At 44.4% G+C, this 20,724-nt stretch overlaps 1 protein-coding gene across 3 annotated transcripts in view; it reads right to left on the bottom strand.

Moving 5' to 3' along the window:
- The window catches only part of Syt14 (Synaptotagmin 14), a 136,340-nt gene that overhangs the window by 18,672 nt on the left and 96,944 nt on the right, over positions 1-20,724 (bottom strand). For all 3 annotated transcript variants that reach the window (XM_070090898.1, XM_070090897.1, XM_070090899.1), the window contains 5 exons: positions 17,303-17,562; positions 16,785-16,946; positions 15,101-15,209; positions 6,341-6,498; positions 3,461-3,621 (listed from right to left, as the gene is read on the bottom strand). In XM_070090898.1, coding sequence (XP_069946999.1) covers positions 3,461-3,621; positions 6,341-6,498; positions 15,101-15,209; positions 16,785-16,946; positions 17,303-17,562 — 850 coding nt within the window. The remainder of the gene's footprint in view (positions 1-3,460; positions 3,622-6,340; positions 6,499-15,100; positions 15,210-16,784; positions 16,947-17,302; positions 17,563-20,724) is intronic.

The raw sequence follows: 20,724 nt of genomic DNA on the forward strand, positions 1-20,724 counted from the left end.
CAGTTTCAGCATTGGCTAAACATCAAGATCTCAAAACATCGAACCACAGTAAAGTGTGGCTTTCTTAAAAATAGGAGCTATTTTAACACTGGATAAACATTAAGTTATAAAAACATCGAACTATCGGAACATGAAATTTTCTTAAGAATGGGGACTATTTTAACATTGACTAAACATCAAGGTATCCTTGGTGGGGGAATTAAGTTAAGATTGGGGTGGTAGTAGTCGTAATAAATGAACCTCATGATCGGCCCCACTCGACGTATATCTCTGGGCAAGACGCGCCACACCACCGGCGGCAGAACACTGTCCACCTCGTTGCTGCAACACACAGAGAGTGACACACACGTCAGCTGAATGACTGGAAGTCACTTCTCTCAACATCAGTACTCTCTGGGATGCACTACCTTCACACAGTTGATGACTCTAGTATAACGGCAACACAGTCCGAGATGCACTACCTTCCTAAGCACACACCATTCAGTTTCACATTTTGTGAGCATACTTGTGAGTGATCGTCATCTGTAGCAATAATGCTCTCGGAAATGCACTACCCTTACACACAAACAAAATTGAATTAAATAATTTCTGACATTGCTTGCTTATTATAACTGACAATCATGCTAATATTAATTATATTTTAAAAATTGTTTCATTCATTTATTTTGAAATACAGCATCAAGTTCAACAGGTGTTAAAATTGTGTTTTAATTTTGTATGTACCGTGGATAATGAACTAGCATAAAGCAACGAAATACATTGTCATCCAAGGAATATCTGTTACCCGATCCATCCCACTGCATGAGATGAAATGTGTGAGTTTCGTGACATCCAACAATCAAAGAGGAGACCGAGGAATTAAGCAGCTTGGCTGGGAAGTAATATACGGAGAGTGTGACACGGGAAAGGAAAGGGTGCTGAGTTAATGTACAGAAGTTCGCTTAGGACATTGAGAACTTAAAGTTATGTAGTGTAGCCCAAGTGGACGTGAAGTCAATAGCGTTCTGTAAGGAAAACCTGTTGAATGTTAGTACCAGGATAAGCTATGTCGACAACATTCACATATAAAGAAAGCCAAAGTCTCCGAGCTAAAACTGATCATTAATGTCCAATGAAAATAAGATTGTGCTAATTACACACCCTTGTGCAATGCCTTCGGCTTGAACAAAGTCTGGAAAATCTGCCATTGAATCAGAAAGAAAAATACCGATTTGCAATAGAGGCTTTGAGGTAAATTGGGAGTAAGTCCCACGGTTCCAGAAATGGGTATCATAAATAGTATCCTAAGCTTTTGTCTGGTCGAGAAAAGACCGCCACCACAAAGTGACCTCTAGCAAAATATCGTGAATGTACGTATGAAGCCGGAGCAAAAAGCCAGTTGTGGAACGACCCTCTCTTTATCCAGGTACCACAATAGATGGTCTATTAATCTGGAAAATGTAATTAGTAGAGCTGCAAGTCTAAAATGGAAGGTAGCGGCCCGACTTTTCGGAGAGGAAGAACCAGAGTAGGCTTTCCCTGAGAGTATACCTGGAGAGGGTTTCGGAGGTCAACGCCCCTGCGGTCCGGTCTGAGACCAGGTCTCAAAATTCCTGCAGCCCAAATTCAATTTAAGAGTGATAATGAAAGAAATAGTGTCGAAAGGTGTAAGTACTGAAGCATAGGAACAAATACATCCTCAAACCCAGCTGCCGAGGGTTGGCACACGGGTAACACTGACCTAAATTAGAGAGTGGTAAATGGGACATAATTCCGCATGACCATGTTGGAGCATAAAACATATTTTTTTTAGTTGTTCTTGATCTACCTTATGTTATAGTTTTAATATCCGTACCAACTATGAGTTGTTTTAGTGTAACATTAACATTATCAGACTATTTTCCAAGACAAACCACTAATAGCATCAGACATACTGTTCTCCCCTCTACTAAATTTAAAAGAAAAGGTTTTATGTATCAGAAATGGGTGTTTAGAGTTAGAAGAGGCTTATGGCGCTACCTGGAGTCCACTTCGAGATGTGCTCCTAGAGTCAACGCCTCCGTAGACTGGTCCCAGACCAAGCTTCCAGGTGGATAACCTGAGCAACCAGACTGTTGGTGCTAACAGCATGAAAGTCTAATCCTGGCAGCAGTTCCTGCTGCCACTTTTTCTAAAGACCTCCATGAGTCTTCCCACCGACATCTTTCAAGAGGAAGGAGTGACACAAGGGTGTTTACCCAGTATCATCAACAAGCTCACCTGGGTTCTCTCTCATAGGATTTAGTCTACCCTGTATGTCCCGGATTTGACTATTGCTTGTTCCTGTCAGTTTGTGAGTGTATCGTTGCAGTGTGCTATAATTGTGCTTCCGGTTCGGCCTCATCCCACGGATTCAAGTTTTAGTCAACAAAAGAGATTGAAACCTTTCTCTGGTTGCCCTAGTAATTATTTTTCGCTAGGCCTACATGGATTTCCTACCACTGTTAAATTCCTCGACCACCTGTTCGATTGTCGTATGTCATAAAAACATCACGTAACTTATGAGTAAATGGTTTTGAAAACTGACTAGTTGATAAATAAGATACTTGTGGAGGACTTGGGTATCTTTTCCGAAAACGTTTCCCTAGCCAGCGGTTTCTTCTCTGCACTGGACTGAAGAAACCATTACGTCTCAATTTCAACAGACAACAAAAAGACCTGTGGCCATGCTGGTGTTCAGGGTAATGAATCTGCAGACTCCTGCACACATTCGGCACGTCAGGACCTTAACTCCCGAAGTGGGTTGTCATTTTTGCACTGCTTGCTGGTGCTAAACCACCACTTGCGAGATCGCTAACAACATCGTTGATTACTAACAACATCGTTGATTACAAACAACATCGCTGATTACTAACAACCTGTATTCAATCTTGCGACTGAATATTGGTCACACTAGATTCACACACATATACGAGCTGCCTGCACCCAGTGCCACTGATAGAATTATCAGGTCATGTTGATAGCTCAACATCGTCTGAGTATCCTGTTTATCTGTGATCAAGTGGAATTCCTTTTTCAACCTCACTTTCAATTCCTTGATATGTTTACTATCTCTGTTGCGTTTATCCGAAACTGATTTACTGCATCAATAGAAGCTTCCTATTTTTTTTTTTTTTTGGCCCATATACTCGCTGTAGGCAGAATTATTTTCACACTGCAGTATGATATACCTAAATGTGAAGAAATCTGAGGATTTAATGACAACTTCCTCAAGGGCGTTTAAGACGTTTAAATACTTGAGCCTTAACGACATTTATTAAAAACATTCTCAGTAAGTAATTCTAACTTTGCCTACTGTAAATAACTCATCAGTGCTGTAAATAACTCATCGCTAGTGTAACTTGCTTAGTGAAAAGGCCGATGGTGAGGGACCCAGGAACCATCTGGTGCCTCTGTAATAATGACAGAATGAGTATGATGTACACCATAAAATTGTTCTCACCTGAAGTGTGACCCCTTAATGACTTCAACAGCCAGCCTGCCAGTTGTGCCATTATAGGTGAGTCCCACTAACAGTTCTGGCACTCCACTGTGTGCCGAGTGGTTTGACCCAGTTGAGTCGCTCCTCGTCAGACTGCTCACTTCTGTCCTGCTCTCAGCCCGCTGTAGATGAGTCATTAGTTATTACCTGACAGTCATTTATTAAGACGAGAACACTCGACAATTATATATATATATATATATATATATATATATATATATACATATATATATATATATATATATATATATATATATATATATATATATATATATATATATATATATATATATAGCAACGCTCATCTTGCCATATAGGACAAGTGAAAATATGTGTATGCAATAATTTCGCCAAAATCATTCTGAACCTAACGAAAAAAATATATTTCACTGTGTTTGTTTAGTATTAAATTATTGTAAACAAATCTAAAATATATTTAGTTGGGTTAGGCTAAAATAAATTGTTCTTGTTATAATAAGGTTAGGTAAGTTTTCTAAGTTCCTTTTGGTGCAAAATTATAAATTTTTACATCAACATTAATGAAAAAAATATATCTTTAAACGTATAAGAGAAAATTTTAGAAAAGACTTAATTTTAAATGAGTTCTTGCTAATTGAATAGTTTTACATATTCGGCACGACATATATATATATATATATATATATATATATATATATATATATATATAATATATATATATATATATATATATATGTATATATATATATATATATATATATATATATATATTTTTATACATATATATATATATATATATATATATATATATATATGAGAAGTTTTTACAAAGTAGAAGTGATGCAAGGAGGGAAGAGTATATGGAGAAAAAGAGAGAAGTTAAGAGAGTGGTGAAGCAATGTAAAAAGAGAGCAAATGAGAGAGTGGGTGAGATGTTATCAACAAATTTTGTTGAAAATAAGAAAAAGTTTTGGAGTGAGATTAACAAGTTAAGAAAGCCTAGAGAACAAATGGATTTGTCAGTTAAAAATAGGAGAGGAGAGTTATTAAATGGAGAGTTAGAGGTATTGGGAAGATGGAAGGAATATTTTGAGGAATTGTTAAATGTTGATGAAGATAGGGAAGCTGTGATTTCGTGTATAGGGCAAGGAGGAATAACATCTTGTAGGAGTGAGGAAGAGCCAGTTGTGAGTGTGGGGGAAGTTCGTGAGGCAGTAGGTAAAATGAAAGGGGGTAAGGCAGCCGGGATTGATGGGATAAAGATAGAAATGTTAAAAGCAGGTGGGGATATAGTTTTTGGAGTGGTTGGTGCAATTATTTAATAAATGTATGGAAGAGGGTAAGGTACCTAGGGATTGGCAGAGAGCATGCATAGTTCCTTTGTATAAAGGCAAAGGGGATAAAAGAGAGTGCAAAAATTATAGGGGATAAGTCTGTTGAGTGTACCTGGTAAAGTGTATGGTAGAGTTATAATTGAAAGAATTAAGAGTAAGACGGAGAATAGGATAGCAGATGAACAAGGAGGCTTTAGGAAAGGTAGGGGGTGTGTGGACCAGGTGTTTACAGTGAAACATATAAGTGAACAGTATTTAGATAAGGCTAAAGAGGTCTTTGTGGCATTTATGGATTTGGAAAAGGCGTATGACAGGGTGGATAGGGGGGCAATGTGGCAGATGTTGCAAGTGTATGGTGTAGGAGGTAGGTTACTGAAAGCAGTGAAGAGTTTTTACGAGGATAGTGAGGCTCAAGTTAGAGTATGTAGGAAAGAGGGAAATTTTTTCCCAGTAAAAGTAGGCCTTAGACAAGGATGTGTGATGTCACCGTGGTTGTTTAATATATTTATAGATGGGGTTGTAAGAGAAGTAAATGCGAGGGTTTTGGCAAGAGGCGTGGAGTTAAAAGATAAAGAATCACACACAAAGTGGGAGTTGTCACAGCTGCTCTTTGCTGATGACACTGTGCTCTTGGGAGATTCTGAAGAGAAGTTGCAGAGATTGGTGGATGAATTTGGTAGGGTGTGCAAAAGAAGAAAATTAAAGGTGAATACAGGAAAGAGTAAGGTTATGAGGATAACAAAAAGATTAGGTGATGAAAGATTGAATATCAGATTGGAGGGAGAGAGTATGGAGGAGGTGAACGTATTCAGATATTTGGGAGTGGACGTGTCAGCGGATGGGTCTATGAAAGATGAGGTGAATCATAGAATTGATGAGGGAAAAAGAGTGAGTGGTGCACTTAGGAGTCTGTGGAAACACAGAACTTTGTCCTTGGAGGCAAAGAGGGGAATGTATGAGAGTATAGTTTTACCAACGCTCTTATATGGGTGTGAAGCGTGGGTGATGAATGTTGCAGCGAGGAGAAGGCTGGAGGCAGTGGAGATGTCATGTCTGAGGGCAATGTGTGGTGTGAATATAATGCAGAGAATTCGTAGTTTGGAAGTTAGGAGGATGTGTGTGTGTGTGTGTGTGTAAAGTGCACTGTCATCACAATTCATTTGACTACTACTATCAGTAGTAGTACTATCATTACTGTTATTACTGCAATCATCATTATTATTATTAATCATAATACTACTACTATTACTACTACTAATGATGTTTTTCTGTGACACTAAATTGAAAAAAGTCGAACCTCCATAATTTAAAAAAAATCACTAATTCTGTTACATTAGGTAATGGATTAGGAATCGAGAACCACAAGGAATGTGTGTAGACGAGGCGGAGGCTCGAAGCACCGACCACTAACCGTGGCTCGGGACACTTTCTATATAAACACCGCGAGTGGCAGCCTTCATTTAGCAAACGGAGGATCGAGCCTCAGTCATTCTATGCACCTCACATTTATATACTCAAAGTTGCTTACTGCTAGGTTTGCTCGAGGCTCTAAGGTGAGCCAGAAGGAGTTGCCGAGTGCCAGGTTAATGGAGGCGAAGGGAACAATCACTTCCCCTACCATCTTCTCCCGCCGCATGCGTTCACAGCCATACAGCCGCAGCCGCACCCCAAACTGCTGTACTTCATCTGTGGAAAAAAGTGTAGGGTGTAATGTGTGTTGGGATGTGCTATAACTTAAAGATTTACATACACAGAGTGAATCCAACTTCAACACACACATACATATAGTGGAGAGTCTTAACACGCACACAGTGAACACCATCAACACTCATACAGACAGACTCCATACACTCACATGCAGTTCACATGCAGCACACGCCATCAACACACATGCAGTGAACACCAACACATATACAGTGACTATCAACATACTGACATATACATTGGGTACAGCCTCAACGCACACATTAGATACAGCCTGCACTCACATAGTGGAATGCCATCATTACCACTAAAATTAAGATGTGCTGAACATACCTGGAGTATACCTGGAGGGGGTTTCGGGGGTCAACGCCTCCGCGGCCCGGTCCGTGAACAGGCCTCAAGGTGGATCAGGGCCTGATCAACCAAGCTGTTACTGCTGGCCGCACGTACACCAAAGTACAAGCCACAGCCTGGCTGGTCAGGAACTGACTTTAAGTGTTTGTCCAGCGTCTTCTTGAAGACAGCCAGGGGTCTATTGGTAATCCCCCTTTATGTATGCTGGGAGGCAGTTGAACAGTCTTGGGCCCCTGACACACATTGTGTTATCTCTTAGCGTACTTGTGGTGCCCCTGCTTTTCATTGGGGGGATGTTGCATCTCCTACCAAGTTTTTTCTTCCTAGGAAGTTATTTTCGTGTGCAGATTTGAGACCAGTCCCTCTAGGATTTTCCACGTGTATAGTATCATATATCTTTCTCGCCTGCTTTCCAGAAAATACATACAAGGGATTTCAAATGTTCCCAGTAAATTAGGTAGTTTGTCGTACTTATACGTGCCGTGAAAGTCCTCTGTACATTCTCCAGGTTTGCAATTTCGCCTGGTACCAGAGGAGGTACTGTATTATAAAAGTGGTTATTTTTAAATAAATTAATAACTTTCAAGGATTTCTGAGAGTGCATCCATTAAGGCCGTGGGGAGGCTCACGATCATTTTGGAATTATCGTTCATCACTCCCATACTCAAGACACTCGACTAATGGACGAAGTGAAAAAAAAAAAAGACCGAAACTCAGATCTTGGCTGGCCTGATTGACAAATATGTACCCTGTTTCTCCTTTCGTTTCGTCTCGCGACACGAGGATATAAAGCAAGGGAATCGATTGGAATATATTGAAACCCTGCCAAATAAAGTGATGAGTGGTGAGCTAATTACATTGTGTTTTGGGTGCACGAGGGAGGTGGTTAGTGTGCCGGCGCTGTTGATAGTGAGGTGTTGTACGCTCAGTGTTCTCTCCTTCGCGTGTTAATGGGATTGTTATTAACATCAAGGATTTTGTGAAAATGGTCAACTTCCTCGAAGTTCGTCCGTTGAATTCGAGAATATTTTCAACTCTACTGCAGCATGAGGCACTTATACACACTGCAGTGTGCTGGTTCTCACGCGTCGTACACACCGCAGTGTGCTGGTTCTCACGCGCCGTACACACCGCAGTGTGCTGGTTCTCACGCGTCGTACACACCGCAGTGTGCTGGTTCTCACGCGCCGTACACACTGTAGTGTGCTGGTTCTCACGCGCCGTACACACTGCAGTGTGCTGGTTCTCACGCGCCGTACACACTGTAGTGTGCTGGTTCTCACGCGCCGTACACACTGTAGTGTGCTGGTTCTCACGCGCCGTACACACCGCAGTGTGCTGGTTCTCACGCGCCGTACACACCGCAGTGTGCTGGTTCTCACGCGCCGTACACACCGCAGTGTGCTGGTTCTCACGCGCCGTACACACCGCAGTGTGCTGGTTCTCACGCGCCGTACACACCGCAGTGTGCTGGTTCTCACGCGCCGTACACACTGTAGTGTGCTGGTTCTCACGCGCCGTACACACTGCAGTGTGCTGGTTCTCACGCGCCGTACACACCGCAGTGTGCTGGTTCTCACGCGCCGTACACACTGTAGTGTGCTGGTTCTCACGCGCCGTACACACCGCAGTGTGCTGGTTCTCACGCGCCGTACACACCGCAGTGTGCTGGTTCTCACGCGCCGTACACACTGTAGTGTGCTGGTTCTCACGCGCCGTACGCACTGAAGTGTGCTGGTTCTCACGCGTCGTACACACCGCAGTGTGCTGGTTCTCACGCGCCGTACACACCGCAGTGTGCTGGTTCTCACGCGCCGTACGCACTGTAGTGTGCTGGTTCTCACGCGTCGTACACACCGCAGTGTGCTGGTTCTCACGCGCCGTACACACCGCAGTGTGCTGGTTCTCACGCGTCGTACACACCGCAGTGTGCTGGTTCTCACGCGCCGTACACACCGCAGTGTGCTGGTTCTCACGCGCCGTACACACTGTAGTGTGCTGGTTCTCACGCGACGTACACACCGCAGTGTGCTGGTTCTCACGCGCCGTACACACCGCAGTGTGCTGGTTCTCACGCGCCGTACACACTGTAGTGTGCTGGTTCTCATGCGCCGTACACACCGCAGTGTGCTGGTTCTCACGCGCCGTACACACCGCAGTGTGCTGGTTCTCACGCGCCGTACGCACTGTAGTGTGCTGGTTCTCACGCGCCGTACACACCGCAGTGTGCTGGTTCTCACGCGCCGTACACACCGCAGTGTGCTGGTTCTCACGCGCCGTACGCACTGTAGTGTGCTGGTTCTCATGCGCCGTACACACTGCAGTGTGCTGGTTCTCACGCGCCGTACACACTGCAGTGTGCTGGTTCTCACGCGCCGTACACACTGTAGCGTGCTGGTTCTCACGCGCCGTACGCACGGTAGTGTGTTGGCTCTCACGCGCCGTACGCACGGTAGTGTGCTGGTTCTCACGCGCCGTACACACTGCAGTGTGCTGGTTCTCACGCGCCGTACACACTGCAGTGTGTTGGTTCTCACGCGCCGTACACACTGTAGTGTGCTGGTTCTCACGCGCCGTACACTGTAGTGTGCTGGTTCTCACGCGCCATACACACCGCAGTGTGCTGGTTCTCACGCACCGTACACACCGCAGTGTGCTGGTTCTCACGCGCCGTACACACTGTAGTGTGCTGGTTCTCACGCGCCGTACACACCGCAGTGTGCTGGTTCTCACGCACCGTACACACCGCAGTGTGCTGGTTCTCACGCGCCGTACACACCGCAGTGTGCTGGTTCTCACGCGCCGTACACACCGCAGTGTGCTGGTTCTCACGCACCGTACACACCGCAGTGTGCTGGTTCTCACGCGCCGTACACACTGTAGTGTGCTGGTTCTCACGCGCCGTACACACTGCAGTGTGCTGGTTCTCACGCGCCGTACACACCGCAGTGTGCTGGTTCTCACGCACCGTACACACCGCAGTGTGCTGGTTCTCACGCGCCGTACACACCGCAGTGTGCTGGTTCTCACGCACCGTACACACCGCAGTGTGCTGGTTCTCACGCGCCGTACACACTGTAGTGTGCTGGTTCTCACGCGCCGTACACACTGCAGTGTGCTGGTTCTCACGCGCCGTACACACTGCAGTGTGCTGGTTCTCACGCACCGTACACACCGCAGTGTGCTGGTTCTCACGCGCCGTACACACTGCAGTGTGCTGGTTCTCACGCACCGTACACACCGCAGTGTGCTGGTTCTCACGCGCCGTACACACTGTAGTGTGCTGGTTCTCACGCGCCGTACACACTGCAGTGTGCTGGTTCTCACGCGCCGTACACACTGCAGTGTGCTGGTTCTCACGCGCCGTACGCACGGTAGTGTGTTGGTTCTCACGCGCCGTACGCACGGTAGTGTGCTGGTTCTCACGCGCCGTACACTGTAGTGTGCTGGTTCTCACGCGCCGTACACACTGCAGTGTGTTGGTTCTCACGCGCCGTACACACTGTAGTGTGCTGGTTCTCACGCGCCGTACACTGTAGTGTGCTGGTTCTCACGCGCCGTACACACCGCAGTGTGCTGGTTCTCACGCACCGTACACACTGTAGTGTGCTGGTTCTCACGCGCCGTACACACTGTAGTGTGCTGGTTCTCACGCGCCGTACACACCGCAGTGTGCTGGTTCTCACGCACCGTACACACTGTAGTGTGCTGGTTCTCACGCGCCGTACACACCGCAGTGTGTTGGTTCTCACGCACCGTACACACCGCAGTGTGCTGGTTCTCACGCACCGTACACACTGTAGTGTGCTGGTTCTCACGCGCCGTACACACCGCAGTGTGCTGGTTCTCACGCGCCGTACACACTGTAGTGTGCTGGTTCTCACGCGCCGTACACACCGCAGTGTGTTGGTTCTCACGCGCCGTACACACTGTAGTGTGCTGGTTCTCACGCGCCGTACACACCGCAGTGTGTTGGTTCTCACGCGCCGTACACACTGTAGTGTGCTGGTTCTCACGCGCCGTACACACTGCAGTGTGCTGGTTCTCACGCGCCGTACACACCGCAGTGTGCTGGTTCTCACGCACCGTACACACCGCAGTGTGCTGGTTCTCACGCGCCGTACCCACTGTAGTGTGCTGGTTCTCACGCGCCGTACACACCGCAGTGTGCTGGTTCTCACGCACCGTACACACCGCAGTGTGCTGGTTCTCACGCGCCGTACACACCGCAGTGTGCTGGTTCTCACGCACCGTACACACCGCAGTGTGCTGGTTCTCACGCGCCGTACACACCGCAGTGTGCTGGTTCTCACGCACCGTACACACCGCAGTGTGCTGGTTCTCACGCGCCGTACACACTGTAGTGTGCTGGTTCTCACGCGCCGTACGCACTGTAGTGTGCTGGTTCTCACGCGCCGTACACACCGCAGTGTGCTGGTTCTCACGCACCGTACACACCGCAGTGTGCTGGTTCTCACGCGCCGTACACACCGCAGTGTGTTGGTTCTCACGCGCCGTACACACTGTAGTGTGCTGGTTCTCACGCGCCGTACACACCGCAGTGTGCTGGTTCTCACGCGCCGTACACACCGCAGTGTGCTGGTTCTCACGCGCCGTACACACTGTAGTGTGCTGGTTCTCACGCGCCGTACACACTGTAGTGTGCTGGTTCTCACGCGCCGTACGCACTGTAGTGTGCTGGTTCTCACGCGCCGTACACACTGTAGTGTGCTCCTTCTCACGCGCCGTACGCACTGTAGTGTGCTGGTTCTCAGGCAGCAAAATTCTGACAATGCCATTTTTTTTTGGAACTAAGATAGGAAGATCAACAATTATTTGCGGACAACTCGTTTTGAATCAACTGACTTCATGTGTCTTGGACACCAGTGTCACGGTGCTCATCACACTGGACAAGGTCGACAAAATTATTAAAAAAAAAATAAAAGAACCAACATTCTGGTGAAGTTGTGCAAATAAGAATTCTATTCGGTGTTTTTCCACGCTACAAGAATTCATGGAAACAAAGAAAATGCTGAATATAACAGTGGTAGACAATACTGTTATCGTCCCATGGGGAGTGTCAATATAACTCAAGCAAAAACCACCTGTGGGTTTTTGGTCGTAAGTCTTGTGGAAGTGTAACACACGGAGTTATCCAGCCGAGCCTTGACGTTTCCGATGTCATTCGCCTCGGCGCAACTAAGAGAGGCTGGTTTATCTGCGCTCACAGCTATGAATACAAGATATCGCCAGAAGATGGATGCTGGTCTTCGTGCTGAGATGCAGGAGCATCATCCATCGTATTGATGGGTAAGCAGCAACATGTCATGAATATTTTCTTTTATTTATATTATGCTTATTATTTTGCATTATCACTGATATTCATGAAGTGTTTTAACGTTGGCTATTTGAAATATGCAGGTCTATAGAACAAAAGTCAGAGATAAGATAGGTCCCCTTAAAAATAACTATGGACATCTTACTGACAAAGAGAATGAAATGTGCTCGATTTTAAATAATTATTTTCTCTCGGTTTTTACACAGGAAGACACTAATAATATTCCGGTAATTAATTTTTATAGTGGATCAGAAGAAGATAAATTATGTAACATCACAGTCACTAGTGAAATGGTTGTGAAGCAGATAGACCGACTGAAGCAAAATAAGTCACCGGGTCCTGATGAGGTTTTTTCAAGGGTTCTAAAGGAATGCAAAATGGAAGTCTGTGAACCATTAACTAATATTTTTAATTTATCTCTTCAAACAGGTGCAGTGTCTGATATGTGGAAGATGGCTAATGTAATTCCTATTTTTAAAACAGGGGACAAGTCGTTACCGTCAAATTACCGCCCAATAAGCCTGACCTCAATTGTAGGCAAATTACTAGAGTCAATTATAGCTGAGATTATAAGAAGCCATCTCGATAAGCATAGCTTGATTAATGATACTCAGCATGGATTCACAAGAGGCCGGTCTTGTCTAACTAATTTATTAACTTTCTTCAGTAAAGCTTTTGAGGCTGTTGACCACGATAAAGAATTTGATATTATTTACTTAGATTTTAGTAAGGCATTTGATAGAGTTCCGCACCAAAGACTGTTGAAGAAAGTAGCAGCTCATGGCATTGGGGGAAGAGTGCTCTCGTGGATCGAATCATGGCTCACAGACAGGAAGCAGAGAGTGTCCATAAATGGGGTTAAATCCGAGTGGGGATCAGTAACAAGTGGCGTTCCACAGGGATCAGTCTTGGGCCCGTTGTTGTTTATAATATATATCAATGATCTTGATGAAGGAATTACTAGTGATATGAGCAAATTCGCCGATGACACGAAGATAGGTAGGATAATTGATTCAAACGTAGATGTTAGGGAACTTCAGGAGGATTTAGACAAACTCTACTCTTGGTCAGAAAAGTGGCAGATGCAGTTCAATGTAGATAAATGCAAGGTTCTGAAGCTCGGGAGTGTCCATAACCCTAGCACTTATAAGTTAAATAATGTAGAACTTAACCATACAGAAGTCCAGAGGTCATACTGCAGCTTTATACATCATTAGTATGGCCTCACCTAGATTATGCAGCTCAGTTCTGGTCTCCATATTACAGAATGGACATAAATTCGTTAGAAAACATTCAGCGTAGGATGACTAAATTAATACATAGCATTAGAAATCTTCCTTATGAAGAAAGATTGAAGACTCTTAAGTTACATTCACTTGTTAGACGAAGAATGAGGGGAGACCTGATCGAAGTGTATAAGTGGAAGATAGGTATTAATAAAGGGGATATTAACAAGGTTTGAGGATATCTCTCCAAGAGAGAACCCGCAGTAATGGATTTAAATTAGATAAGGAACATTAAAATGGTATAAAATACCGACAGATTGTTAGGTAAGACACATATGCAACAGTTAGGTATCTTTATTTCGAAACGTTTCGCCTACACAGTAGGCTTCTTCAGTCGAGTACAGAAAAGTTGATAGAAGCAGAAGATACTTGAAGACGATGTTGTTTCAGACAACGGAACAATGCTCTTCTCCAGACTGAGGGACTGACCACCTCAAAACTTTAAGGGTGATGGACTGATTACATCGTCTTCAAGTATCTTCTGCTTCTATCAACTTTTCTGTACTCGACTGAAGAAGCCTACTGTGTAGGCGAAACGTTTCGAAATAAAGATACCTAACTGTTGCATATGTGTCTTACCTAACACACATAAATTAGATAAGTTTAGATTTTGAAAGGACATAGGAAAGTATTGGTTTGGAAATAGGGTAGTAGATGAGTGGAACAGTCTACCTAGTTGGGTTATTGAGGCTAGGACTTTGGGTAGTTTCAAATTTAGGTTGGATAAATACATGAGTGGGATGGGTTGGATTTGAGTGGGACTTGCACATCAGAGCTTATTTCTTGGGTAGCATTGAAAATTGGGTAGGTCAAATGTTTGTTAGTGGGATGAATTGTAAAGGACCTGCCTAGTATGGGCCAACAGGCCTGCTGCAGTGTTCCTCCTTTCTTATGTTCTTATGTTCTTATGAGTGGGTGTGGGTGGGTGTGAGTTAGACCTGACTAGCTTGTGATGCTGGGTCTGGTTCCGTGCTCCTTCCTTGAGTGGAGGTGACCAGACTGGGTGGGTCATTGAGCTAATCCGGGGGGTCATTGGGCTTATCCGGGGGGGGGGGACATGGACCTGCTCCGCATGGGTCAGTAGGCCTGTTGCAGTGTTCCTTCTTTCTTATGTTCTTATGTAAACGCACGGAGCTTATATAACGAAAGTAACGGATGTGAGACGTGATGTGTGCGAGTGTAAACACACTACTGTGAGTGACAAAGGCGACGTGGGGTACGTGAACTCGGTCAATGTTTGGGAATACGGAGCCTAAAAACGATTGGGAAGACTTGGTATTATACTATCAAAGGTTTTAATACACGGCATTTGATGAGCTTTTCATGTTTCATTAAAACATAGCGAAATTATTAGCATTTACACTAAACCATTGCACTTTCACTACAAAAGCTTTCACAAAACACCGGTCACCATCTCACATTCAGACTTTCACAGTGCTCATCGTTAGCATACATATACAGTATAGGCCAACGCCCATCGCTTTATACTAAGATAAACGTCCTCAAGGCAACGTGACATATTTACTTGGTAAATATTGTTCCCTGGTAATGCCTTTACACTGAACTGCGATGGGTTTAACTCATCCATTCCCATTGTTATACTGACCTGGGCTTATCTTGGTAAAGACGAAAGCTTCATTGAACTGCGGGTTCTCTCCTGGTCTTATGCGAGTCTTGTGCTTCTGTTTGCGCGCTGGCAGCAGCAGCACCCGCACCTGGAACGGAAGGAGATTTCAGCCGTGGTTGAAAAATCTGTATTTGGACCTGCTGAAGACGTCAGTCATGGCCCAAACATCAGAAGTTGTACCTATGGAGGATAAATTAGACACATGTGCAACTCTTGGGTATCTTTATTGAGGAAACGTTTCGCCACACAGTGGTTTCATCAGTCCATACATAGGAGAAACTTGAAGAACAGGAGGAGAATGAGGTAATCAGTCCCTCAACCTTGAGTCGATGTGTTCAGTCCATCAATCTTGAGTAGAATACGGCAGATGAGCGGAGAAGCAGCTTATAAACCGTATGGCAGGAGAGGTGTAGCAGTCATAGGTAGTGTCACATTTGTTCAATGTGGAAGTAGGTTGTGCCCAAGAATTAGGCAAGCGAAGAATTCCTAAGTATTAAGATCCCAAGAAGTTGCAGTGTCTGACAGGTTTGTAGATGAATGGTTCAGAGAACCGACATGTTGATAAATTAGACACATGTGCAACTCTTGGGTATCTTTATTGAGGAAACGTTTCGCCACACAGTGGCTTCATCAGTCCATACATAGGAGAAACTTGAAGAACAGGAGGAGAATGAGGTAATCAGTCCCTCAACCTTGAGTCGATGTGTTCAGTCCATCAATCTTGAGTAGAATACGGCAGATGAGCGGAGAAGCAGCTTATAAACCGTATGGCAGGAGAGGTGTAGCAGTCATAGGTAGTGTCACATTTGTTCAATGTGGAAGTAGGTTGTGCCCAAGAATTAGGCAAGCGAAGAATTCCTAATTCTTGGGCACAACCTACTTCCACATTGAACAAATGTGACACTACCTATGACTGCTACACCTCTCCTGCCATACGGTTTATAAGCTGCTTCTCCGCTCATCTGCCGTATTCTACTCAAGATTGATGGACTGAACACATCGACTCAAGGTTGAGGGACTGATTACCTCATTCTCCTCCTGTTCTTCAAGTTTCTCCTATGTATGGACTGATGAAGCCACTGTGTGGCGAAACGTTTCCTCAATAAAGATACCCAAGAGTTGCACATGTGTCTAATTTATCAACATGTCGGTTCTCTGAACCATTCATCTACAAACCTATAGGAGGAGGAGAGGCCAGTCTTGGTTGAAACATCATACCCCCATACCCCCAAGAGAGACATCAGCCATGGTTGAAACATAAAGCCTCCCACACCTACGAGAGGACACATCAACCATGGTTGATGACTCTACCCCAACTATCTGATAAAGTGAACGGCTAACATTGTGTGTTTCTCTTTAATGTAACGATTAGGTGAAAATATATGAAAGCAAAAGTATCATAAACACATTGTAAGCAGTAAAACTCACCAGGTCACATTAACACACGGAAACATGACCAGTTGAACGAAGCAATGGGACAGGGTACAGTAATACTGACTTTCACACTTGTTTAATAATGAGTTTCTAAGTGGCCACATCCGTCTGTGAAGCTTCGTTAAATGGTGTAAAAGCAGTGGTCTATTATTAGTGTGTGTGTGTGTGTGTGTGTGTGTGTGTGTGTGTGTGTGTGTGTGTGTGTGTGTGTGTGTGTTTGCACACTGACCTGTGTGTTCGCGGCTCCTCCTCGCTCCTTGCTGGGAACATCCTTGGCCTGCAGGATGTGAACTGTCAAAGTCTTGGTGGGGAGGTCGTATGCGAACCCTGCCTCAATGGTGCCGCACCTCACCAACAGCGCCTCCCCCACCGTCCCGTCCTCACCACACTCCTGTAACACACCACCACACTACTGTAACACACCACCACCATACTACTGTAACACACAACCGCCACACTACTGTAACACACCACCACCACACTGCTGTAACACACCACCACCACCACACTGCTGTAGCACACCACCACCACCACACTACTGTAACACACCACCACCACACTACTGTAACACACCACCACCACACTACTGTAACACACCACTACCACGCTACTGTAACACACCACCACACTACTGTAACACACCACCACACTCACCTGGTGGTAGGTAGCGTGGTAACACACTCACTTGGTGGTAGGTAGCGTGGTAGCACACTCACCTGGTGGTAGGTAGCGTGGTAGCACACTCACCTGGTGGTAGGTAGCGTGGTAGGGGGAACGACTAGGTGACATCTGGCGGTAAGCTCGCGGATCCCTGTGTCGTAGCGCACGGTGCGTCAAGAGGTCGTCGTCGCCACTGGTCGTGGAGCCTGAAGACGACGCCGACGAGGACGACACGCCCACGCCCACACCCACGGGCTCCTCCTCGCCCACGCCCACTCCCGCACCTCCTTTCTCGGCCAGGGAGATGAGGTTGGTGCTCGCCTCGCCACCATAGCCATCACTGCGCGCTGGGAAAGCCAGTGATTTTTAAGGAATGGTGAATCAAGCCTCCACGGCGCCTCTCTCTCTCTCTCTCTCTCTCTCTCTCTCTCTCTCGCTTCCTCTCTCTCTCGCTTCCTCTCTCTCTCTCTAACTCTCTCTCTCTCTCTTCCTCTCTCTCTCTTCCTCTCTCTTTCTCTCTCATTTGTCAGCCAGACCATTCTTCAACTGTTTTATCACAAATTCTGCAATCCTAAAAGGAGGCGGCAGCGGCAATAGGAACCTTGTCCTCTATTTTTACTTCCACCTGAGGTTCCCAGCAGCCCAGTGATGACCTAATCAAGACCCACATAACACTAACATGTGTGGATACCCAGAATGATATAAATCAACTGCAGAAATCACCCAAAAGTTCACAAATTACCAACTAATAGGACTCGTACTACCACCTCCTACCCCGCTGACACTGAAGTGATACTCCACAACATTCACCCATCGCCTACTATTCACCCGAAGCCACAGCCAATGGACAAGGGTCAGAGTAATAAAAGAAGATCCAGTAACCAGCTAAGGACTCCTAACATCAAAGGTGAGAGCAGTAATAACAAGAGGAAAACTTGTGGTACTGGCAGCCAGGACACAACCCTCATCACCCACCGGCACCACCACAACACACGACAGACAACAACAAACATGGCCGCTGCCACAGTCCAAGATAACTCCTTCCCAGTATTTGATGTCAAGAAGATCACCGACCCAGAAATAGCTAAACTCCTTACGATTCAGAACCAAACGATCACCAAACTAACTCAAGAAATGCAGGAACTAAAAGCTAGCAATGCAGATTACCTCAACAAGATCACTGCTCTTGAACATAAGCTAGACACTCTAGAACAACAAAGCAACACCCACACCCAGTCCCTAGACACCATCAACACTCTAAAAGACTAAGTCACCCTACTTACTACCAACATTATAGAGGAAAGATCAAGAGTGGACCAACAACTTGTCAATGTCATAACCAACTTCCAAGACCATAATGACCAACAGCAGCTATCTGACGCTGTTGTAGTTAACAGAAAACATCTCCCAGCCACAGTCACCCAAGAGACCTGCATGGAGACCACCCTACAACTTATCAAGGATCACCTTCGCCTTAACATACGTAGTGATAACCTAAAGGATTGCAAACTGATGGGCTACCAAGCGGGTAAAAAAACAGTGCTGTTAAAATTCCAAACTAGCCTACAAAGAAACAACCTACTAAAAACATCTATTTCTATGAAAACTGATGTTTACGTCAATGAGTGCCTTACCAAAACAAGACAAAACCTTCTTTATCGGCTAAGAAAATTACGCTATGCCCAAAAAATCCACCAGTGCTTTGTGAGGGATGGAAAAATCGCAGTTAGGAAACAGCCCACTGGGAAGAGATACTACATCTCTACAGAACACGACCTTAAAACATTCCTAAGAGAGGCTGGACTAACAGAATCAGAGTAAAGTGCAGATAATACCCACAGTCCACCGTTAGTGTTATATTGTCATAAATTTGTGCCCCCCTAAAATTCTAATACCCCAACTACTTTTGATTGTCATTGTTGTATTCAACGACCATTCTACCTCATAGTCTTAATTGTGTTTAATATCTACAGAATCTATCTCCTTTTTTACAACTTACCACATCACTGTTCTATCTTATTTTATTATAAACTAACCATAACTTGTCCTCAATAATTCTACCTCACTTTAAGAAATACTCAATTGCCCAATTTTATTCTAAAATCCCTATTATTGCCCAATTTTGCTTATTGTAAACTTCTTTTATTGACCATTTTTATTCTATACTTTTTTAAACTAGTATTTTCAACTACAACTTTTATATTATCCTGTCTACCATCTTACTAGCATATTATAACCAAGTCATTGCCATTTTTATTTTTATAATTTTTTTATTATTATTCTTTTGCTACCTTAACTTGTGTATTTTATCCTGTCAATTTAAATCTAGTTATACTCTAATTCTTGTAAACAACTTATATAAGACCTTAGTGCAATTACAATTGAGAGTCTTGTGCTCTCAGTTGTACTATAGCTCATTGTAGCTCAATACATAGTCAATACCAAATTCACTATATTAGACCATAGTGCAATTACTAGTGAGAGACTGGTGCTATTTTTAATTTGTATTTTTATATTATTAGATTAAACCTAGTTGTACTATAGCTCATTCTAGCTCAAAACATAGACTCCACAAAAGTCATTATATTAGACCTTAGTGCAATTCAAGTGAGAGTCTTGTTCTATTTTTAATTTGTATTTTTATGTTACTAGTTTATACCTAATTGTACTTTAGTTCATTCCAGCACAACACATAGACAGCATCAACTTCATTATGTGTAGCAGTGACTATACTCTATATGACCAAAATACACTAGCTATATACTTGTCCAAACTTCCCACCACTACAGATATCAGTACTAGAACTCAACACACAACTCAGGACATAAATAGCCATAATTTAAACCTAGAAGATGATTGATCACGTTGACCCTGATCTAAACCTCCATAATCTGACACCCAATCAAAACCTATTGGAAAGTAACTGCCTTTATTACACAGCATCACAAGCCAGCACTATCCTAAACAATGCTAAAAGTCTATCAGTACTTAACTACAACATCAGGTCCTTAAGCAAACACTATGATGACCTCCTGGCACTCCTTGAATCACTAAAGACACCCTTCTATTGCATTATTCTTACTGAGACCTGGCTTAAGCAGGACACAATAGATATCTACCCTCTACCAGGATACACAGCAATTCACAACTGCAGACCAAACCAAGTTGGGGATGGTATTGCAATCTATTACTCTAACCAATTATCTTGTATTAGCACCACTTGCTTTAGTGATGAATATGGGGAATACATTCTTGCTAATTTTATTGTAAGAAAACCTTAAGACACCTATAACAATCGGTGCCATTTACCGGATACTTCACACAAACATCCCAAATTTCAGTGAGAAATTAAAGTCACTAATAACAAACAGACAAATGAATAAGCACCACCTTCTCTTAGCTGGATGATCAGCCTGTAACTGATTTCATCACAATATGAACAGCACACTTCTCATACAAACAATCACTAAACCAACCAGGCTCACTGAGACAAGTGCAACCATAATAGA

This window comes from Cherax quadricarinatus, chromosome 33 (assembly GCF_038502225.1).
Source record: "Cherax quadricarinatus isolate ZL_2023a chromosome 33, ASM3850222v1, whole genome shotgun sequence".
NCBI classification, from domain to species: domain Eukaryota; kingdom Metazoa; phylum Arthropoda; class Malacostraca; order Decapoda; family Parastacidae; genus Cherax; species Cherax quadricarinatus.